Source organism: Silurus aristotelis, assembly GCF_946808225.1.
Source record: "Silurus aristotelis genome assembly, chromosome: 16".
Taxonomy (NCBI): Eukaryota; Metazoa; Chordata; class Actinopteri; order Siluriformes; family Siluridae; genus Silurus; species Silurus aristotelis.
In genome coordinates, this window is record NC_139589.1 from 6,507,486 (window position 1) to 6,515,934 (window position 8,449).

An 8,449-nucleotide genomic window follows, 5' to 3' on the forward strand; every position below is an offset into this window, starting at 1 on the left:
AGTGCCTTCGGAAATCATGTGCTTACTGCAGCATTGCAACTCATACCATGATTTTTAAATTAGCATGTGGATATATTCTTGTCATTGCTTTATTTGATTATATTGATGTAATGGAACTATCAACATATCTACATTTTCTCACTCAAAGCATTGATAGCAGAAGTCTGGTCAGGTTTTTCCTTTTTTTTTCCTGAGTGGCCATTAGAAAGACTATTGGCCTCTTAAAAGGAATCTACCCATCTGCAAGGTTCCATAGAAAATAACCAAACCTAAATTTCATATACAGAATTTCCAAGGAAACGTTTCTAATATAAAGTGTACAAACAATATAAAGGATTTCTAGCATTATTTTAGTTCTAGCACAATGTGCAGGCTTTAAAAAGTGGTTCAAGTGGTTTACAACAAATGTGTCTTTCAGTGTGTGTATTCAGTCATGTACAATAGTTCATCTGAGCCCCATTGATTACACCCCAACATATCCATGTTGGACGTGTTATAAATTCAAACATACCTGGAAAAGTTCTTGATGGAAGCTCCTGCATCTATAAAATTCAGTGTTAAATTTGTGAGTGACTCTCATTTTTATACACGAAGGACCAGATGTTCTCACAAGTGCATTAGTGTACAATTCCAGCAAATGAGGACATGGTATTAATCCTTTTGCAGGAATACAACAAAACTAATTTAGAAAAAAAAAATTGGGGTTTCATCAAAAATTTAGATTTAGTATTTTTACTATGCCTTTATATTTTAATTGGGCAATTCCAGAGGTAGATATATCACTTGTGATCAGATATGCTAATTCAACATTATTAAACATTATGCAAATTTCATTAATTCTGTGTCTAGAACTAGGACTCTATAGATCAACTGTTTCAGGTCTTTGTGTCAGCTCTCAAGGTTCTGGTGGAGGCAGCACCCGATGGTGTGTCTGGACATAAGAAAGGCAGTGTGGAGTGTACATGGCTGGGAAGTGAAGGGAGGGAAAAGGTATGGCACAGGGGGCTGTCATTACAGCACCGGACAAAGTTTGCTGTGGGACTACGACCTCAACATATTGGCAGGTCTCTGGGTCAAAGAGCATTTTCCGTTGTGGCAGTTGTGGCATGTCTACATAGAAACACTGGCCAGTTTCAGGGTCAAGCAGCATGTGTCGAGAATTTGACACATGCTGACTTCCACCCATTTCCGGACACAGCAAACTAGCACCCCCATATTTGCCCTCATCAGCCATGGTTGTGATGAAAGCTGTGCACGACTGGGTATCTGGAGAAGGCATTTTCTGGCTAGTATCTTCATTCTCCATCTGCTTAGATGACTCTTGCTCTACTGGGTAGCCATCTGCTGTGCATGGCTGAGATAGCGGTCTTTCTTTCACAGATAACGATTTTATCAAGGGGACAGGAGCACTCGCTGTAGTAGGCTGGTTGTGAGGTGGCGTTTGCAGCAAGACAGGGCCTTGAACATAACTAACTGTCCCCATGTTTGGAGGGATTGTGTGGTATGCTAGTAAATTAGGTTTGTAGAAATAGGATGGGAACACTGGTGCTGGTGCAACAGTTAAGACACAGGCAGAGGAAGGCCCAGCTGAACTTTGTGAGTTGTCAGGTAGACCTGGAGTCGGCTGTTGAGCCTCTTGCTCTGCAAAACATACTTGATTGTAGAGCTCCAAACTACCCTGCTTGTCAGACCTTTCTGCAGATAGACAATACTGTGGTGCAGTTGTCAGTGGCTGCACTGGATGCACAGCAAAGGTTTTATGGTTCTCACATTCTGTGTTTTTGATATCTACATTCTGTTTATTGTTAGATGTTTTAGTTAAGCTCCCCTTATGAACTTGTGTTGGCGTGCTTGCGCAAGTTGTTTGTTTCATGTGTGCATTTTTAAATTTGACATTAGTTTGGCTGGCAGCTGTTAGGCTATCCTGTACCTCTGGAGATTTTGACAATCCACTGCTCGTTTTGGTTGCACTAATTGGGCTGACCTTTGTAAATCTAGCATGGGAAATTTTGTTATTTGATTTCAGGACAGAGGCAGACTTTGTTACACATTCTCTGGAAGCGGTATCAAGAGATTTCAAATCTATGACAGTGTTCGGTGCATAAGGTAGTGTTGCCTTTGGTGAATGTAGATTTTTATCATGATTTTTTTCCTTCACTTTTTGTCTGCTGATAACTGGATGGGGTGCTGCTGTTGCAAAACTAGTGCTTGTATCATCTAGCCCTTGTATTTCTTCACAGGGCCCCCTGAATGACAGACTGTATTTGTTTTTCACTAAGCTCCGCATATCCCTCACCACATGCACAGGGGCTATTGCTCTAAATTTTCCTTGGCTCTGAATACCCATATTTGCTGACTGCCCAGGGGGCCTGAGTTCTCCCTTGTCACTCTCCTGATCTTTTTCCACATTGCACTGAGCAGATTTGGACAGGACATTATCCATTGCATTTTCATCCAGACTACAAGTTAACCAGGTAGACACTGTTGAACTTTGTGCACTTTCTTCTCTCTCACCTGGTTTCTCTTGCTTCTCAATGGGCTGATCCTTGGCATAATGTTGTTTCTGGGCTGCCTGCACACTTTCACATTCCTCAGGTGTTGTTTCCACTGCAGCTTGTTTGCCAACAGCTCCACTTGTGACTGTACTCAAGTTCCATGCTTTACCCTTTGCTGAGTCACAGGATAGCTTCTGTCCAACGCCCCGGGTTGCCTTCTTACTGAGGCTTAGCTTCTCTTTTTCCGTTTCAGAATAGGCAGCTATTTCAGTACCACCTCCGTGAAAATGTGTCCTTCCTAGGCCTCTAAGCAGAGGGTTGAAACTGTGTTTGGTTATCATTTTAGGAAGTATTTTGGAGTTGACACTGATATGTTCTTTGACAGACCTTACTGTCTGGAAGTCAGTCTTCAATGTTGGACTCTGAGATGCAATATGAGAATTTAAAAGAGGAACTGTAGCCAAGTTCACATTATTACTTTCAGTGCACTCTTCCTTAGCACAAGATGACAGGTTATCAATATTATTGACTGTGCCATCTGCTTTAATAGGACAGAAGGTTTGTTCAGTAACATCGTCACTGTGAAGGATCTGTTCATGTTGCATCCTCTTTGATAGGACATTTTTAATAATGCAGGAAGCCAGTTTAGTTTTACTTGATGATTCATCCAATGATACTGATTTCTTAAGCTTTTGCTTTTGAGCAGTTTGCCCAGACTTAGTTTCAGATCCATGCGAGTCCTGATGAAGGGCAGCAGGAGTACTATGCTGACGCTGGAGAATATCCCGAGGACGATTAGGTGTAGATGAAATAATGTCTTTTTCACTAGCATGAGACTCTGTGTTGTCTCGTCTTTTCAGCTGGATCTGTCTCTTTGGTACTGTCTTTGCATTTCTGTCCACGTCTTCATGGTCTTCTAAAGCCACATCGATGCATTCAAAACTACTAGCATCTGAACATGCTGAAATGTTATTGTTGTTCGTTAAAGATTTTGGCATCTTGAAGGACAAAAGATCCTTGGACCAATCATAAAAGTCCTTATCAGAAGACAGCTGAGTTGAAGACCAACAAGAGGAGTTGAAAACATCCAGGTAGTTAGTTTCAGCACACGAGGATTCTGCAAATTCCAGTGCAGCGAGGCCTCTTACTTCCATGGTTGCCCCAGCTACCTTAGTAGCCATGCTGAATTTTTCTTGTGTGTTGTCTGCAGAGCTGCAGTGCTGCCTGGAGCTGCTGCAGGGTGTTGGTGTAAGTGATGTGGACAGCCCGACGCCTTGTCCGTTCTGCTTTTGCAACCTCTGGGAAACAGGAGGGCTCTGCGATTGGTGTTGGTTCCCGGTTGTGAGGAGACGTTTAGAATAACAATGTGGCAGGATTCCTGACTTCGGCTTTTTTGCTGTGAGTGTTGAGGTGCGGCTTGCAAGCGGTTTTAAATTTCCAGTACTGACTGACAGCTTTGCCTGCTCTTTTCCAACCCCTATACCCTGCTCCTTCCCCGCCCATTTTATTTTACTGATGATAGAATCGTCAGTGCCCAGTTTAAAGTCAGTGCTGAGTTTATACTGAGCATTTCTGGAGCTTTGTTGAAGTGGCGTGGAGTGTTCTTCTGGCTTAATATCACTGTGATCTTGATGTTTTTCCTGGTTGTGCCTATTTGCTTTACTTCTCGTCAAAATTGTATTTGGGTTAATTTTGTGCTCCAGGGCGTCAACATTCTGAACAGGTTTGGTATCAGTTTGAGTAGCTCTCTTCTTTCTTTTGAAATAATCCCCTGGTGTGGGGTAAGGTGTATTGGTGAGAGTACTGTCTTGGTCAGCATTTACAGAATTTATATTTATCAGATTCATGTTTAAAATAGTGATTTTGGGGCTTGCTGAAAATTGTTTTGATTCGATCCACACAGGATTTTTTTCAGAATATTCATTTTGGTCATATTGCAGTTCGTTACTTAATTTATCCTGTGAAGTTGATTTACCATCATCATTCTGTTTTGTTTTGTGGTCTCGCAGAAGCCTAGTGATCTCAGGTGAAGAGTTTGTCACAGTTTGTGACACAAATAGTGATCGTGTGGACTCAGATGATGCATTCTCACATGGTTGATCAGCACACGTTGTTTTATCTTCCAGAGCCTCACTATACTCACTGAGTGAACAAATGGCAGTGCAATATGAACTTGAGGAGTCATCCAAAGCATCATCAACCAGTGCTGGGCTACTATCCTCCTCATCTGTTGTTGTTGTTTGAAACTTAAACTCTTTTTCTTTCAAAGAAATTGTTGAGTTAGTTTCATATTTCAAAGTGTCTCTTCGAAATTTGCCATCTGACATAGCTGCATAGGTCTGAAAAGTATGTGCAAAAAAAAAAATCTTTCTTTGCAATGTATATGTTGTCAAACTTCTAGTTGGATGACCAGTGCTCTGAAGTGTTGGGATCAGAAAACAAGCTCTTCACTGAAACTCTAAGACACCTTTACTGATTCCTGCATTCAAGAAAAAAAAGGAGTGCAAATTACTACTCATCATCACAATTACTGTAAAAGAAAGACATGCTAATTATTCAATATTTCAGTTCACATATTGCAAAAAGTGCATGTTTTTTTTTTTGTTTTTTTTTTTTACACTATTTACCTTTTACATTCTACTTGTTAGGTAAAATACTAATATTCCATTGGAACAATTGCTCATTATGTAAAAGAAGCTCTCTTACTCCCAAGACCATTTAAAACTCTCATAAACTCCCAAATACTCACCTGTTGCAAATCTTCGCGCCAGCCTGTGCAGAGACTCCTGTCATTTTCCACGCATAGTTTAAAGCAAAAAAAAAAAAAAGTAGCATTTATCTTTAGTATATTTTATACTTATTTACACACCAAGCTAAAATAAGAAACTAGGCCAATCTTAAAACCTGTGTTAAAGTAAGTTCTGTGGAGGAAATGAGTCAGACCTTCATTTTAAGCTGCTGAAAATTGGCCCAGTTTACAGGATCCTGGCCCATAGGATTTGAGGTAACCGCATGGCAGTTAGCTTTTACAGCAGGTGCTGTTCTGGCTATGTGGAGAGCTTGCCTCTGGAATCCAGTTTGCATAGCCAGTCCAGTCACAGGGCAGGATATATATAACTCCCTCAGCCTCATAACATTATCATCAAAGAGATAGAGCTAGGGACTTTTGGAAAAGGCTTGGAAAGAACAAACAACCTTCGAAATAGCAGCTTCAAACAGAGTAGCTAAATGGGGGACATTCAGACAATCTAATTTGGCAATGATTTTGGAGCAAAAAACTTTTTCTTAAAACCTACAAACAATTCAATATTCAATTATTTAAGACAACATGTGTTAAAAATGTCTAGTGTTACTCTTGCTGTAGAAAGCATTGAGGTAATTAAAAAGCAAGTGTGCTTGTGTACCTTGCGATTTTTGCGTGCTGTGCCAATTTGTTTTTTTTGGGGACCTCCACTGAAGGAATTGAGACCATGCATGCTATGAGAGGCAAAGTATGCAAACCAGTTGGTCTTTGCAAATGTTTTACTAGCATAGTATAATAGTCTGTTTGAACTTGAGCTTTTGGTATTAGTGCAGCCATGCAGATCTGGATATCTCAGATGCAGCTAACACCCTTTAAGCAGATTAGTGGGAAATAGTAACACTGTGGTGCTAACGTGACTGAACGCTATATTACATGACCTGAAGGGTAATAACATAGCGCAGGCTTCATACTAGCCTCTGAATTGTGACACGAAATACTTTCGAAAAATAGAAAAATGTTTGTGGTGAAATATTTTGTCAGTGTTAAAAAATTATATTTTGGGGTTACAATTAGGAACAAAATGAAGTGTTTAATAAGTCAAGTCAAGTTTATTTCTATAGCGATTTTCACAACAGACATTGTCTCAAAGCAGCTTTACAGAATTTAACAGTTAAGGTGAACGGTGTGCATTTATCCCTGATGAGCAGCCATGGCGACTGTGGCAAGGAAAAACTCCCTTAGATGTTATGAGGAAGAAACCTTGAGAGGAACCAGATTTAAAACGGGAACCCATCCTCATTTGGGTGATATCAAGAGTGTGATTATAGTCTTTAAACAATACACAACACTGGAAAGTGAGAACTAACATGAGCACTGGAATGTAAGATTATGAGTAATGATCTTTCTACGTTTTTTGACAGTCATTTGTGGTTATTAAACTAGGAGCTACTGACCAAGTCATAAAATAGCTCAACATTTGCGATCATCACAGATCCAACACCAGCTTCTCCATGCCAGAGTCTTTAAACACTCAAAGAGGTCCAATGACCAAACTCCACTTGGCACTGGTGCGCCTCTAGATGGTTTGGGATGTTTGCGGGGTCGGCATCTTCTTTTTTAAAGGTCCACGATCTTCATAAGATGGGACGTGACTGGGGCTGGAGCAACCTCAGGATGCCTCGGAGAGAAAGAGAAGCAGTGGAGCAGAATTAGGGTAGCTGCTGTTCATGATATTAACAGCACAAGTTGATAATGTGCATGTGATCAGATGTACTGGAGCACAAGTTTATGATATATGATGTGTGTTATGTGTAGGCTTTGCTAAAAAGATATGTTTTTAATCTGCACTTAAACTGGGAGAGTGTGTCTGAGTGTCTCTTAGTCTTTTTATCTATCAGATAAAAATAAACAATTTTGAAAACATTTTTGCAATATTGCAAATTTTGCATTTACAAATACAATCATGTTACGATATCGTCCTTCGAAAACTACTTATATGTTTGTGTTAATTATTGAAAGATCTTGTAAAGCTTGTGATGTTAAATAGTGAAAAAACAGATCATCCCCTTTTGTGAATGTGATGTAAATAATAACTTTTGATCAATTTCAAAACTTTTTTCTAAATGTAACATAAATAATCAACTCCAATAAACCTTTTGCCTAATTTGTGGAAAAGATATTAACTAAAATATTAAAGTTATTATAACTTTGTTATAACTATGAAATAAAAAATTATTTAAACAAAATCTTGGTCTTTTATTGTAGTTTTTGAACTTTTATTAAAAACTACTATTTATTATTATTTTTTTAGTTATAAAAATAATTTATTGAATAATAGAAACGTGAATATATTTTTTTCAGGAAATTCAAATTAAAACATTTCCTATTAAACATAATAGAAAATACATGAAAATGAAATTAACACAGCGTCATTTAAAAAGTGCATGAATAACTTTGTTTCAGTGTCATTTAAAGGGAAAATAGCTTAGACATTTTGTTAATAAAAAACGAAACAAAATAAAGAAACCTTAACTAAACTTTCCATTCCAGATTATAGCATTTTGTGCATGCCGGGTATAAGATGATAAAAGGAAACGTTTTATTTATTTATTTATTTATTTAGTGTATGATTCAGTAAGCAACAAATTACCAGTTACCTGACAGCAGTCAGAATTCTTTTTTTTTTTAATAAATGCACATTTCTGGTGTAAATACAGTGTTAGAGTGTTTGGTGGCATGTATCGAAATGTAGTATTGATTTCCAAATAAACAAAGGATGTGAAACACAGGAGCAGGAATACTAAAACACTTCTTCCTCTTTCGGCTGCTCCTATTAGGGGTCGCCACAGTGAATCATCCGTCTCCATACTCCTCTGTCCTCTACATCTGCAAACCAACTACCTGCATGTCTTCCCTCACCACATCCATGAACCTCCTCATTGGCCTTCTTTTTCTCCTTTCTGGTGGCTCCTGATGGCTAGTGGTGGCTCCATCGTCAGTATTCTCCTACCGATATACCCCATGTCCCTCCTCTGCACATGTCCAAACCATCTCATTCAGGCCTCTCTCACCTTGTCCCCAAAATGTCCTACATGCACTGTCCCTCTAATAAACTCATTTCTAATCCTGTCAATCCTCATCGCTCTCATCTTCAGCTCTGCTACCTCCAGCTGTGCCACTGACTTTAAACCATACAACATCACAGGTCTCA

The 8,449-nt window shown here is 39.1% G+C and overlaps 1 protein-coding gene across 2 annotated transcripts; it reads right to left on the reverse strand.

The window, feature by feature from the left end:
* Positions 1-145: 145 nt before the first annotated feature.
* Positions 146-5,760, reverse strand: LOC310739500 (uncharacterized protein). 2 transcript variants are annotated; one of them, XM_083565436.1, is made up of 3 exons: positions 5,439-5,760; positions 5,245-5,281; positions 146-4,974 (listed from the first exon to the last, which is right to left on the reverse strand). In XM_083565436.1, the coding sequence occupies exon 3, from the start codon at positions 4,820-4,822 to the stop codon at positions 896-898; it is 3,927 nt and encodes a 1,308-aa protein (XP_083421562.1). In that variant the 5' UTR covers positions 4,823-4,974; positions 5,245-5,281; positions 5,439-5,760; the 3' UTR covers positions 146-895. The 2 variants fall into 2 exon arrangements, with proteins under 2 accessions (XP_083421562.1, XP_083421561.1); XM_083565435.1 differs by having other exon boundaries at positions 5,245-5,760.
* Positions 5,761-8,449: the final 2,689 nt, after the last annotated feature.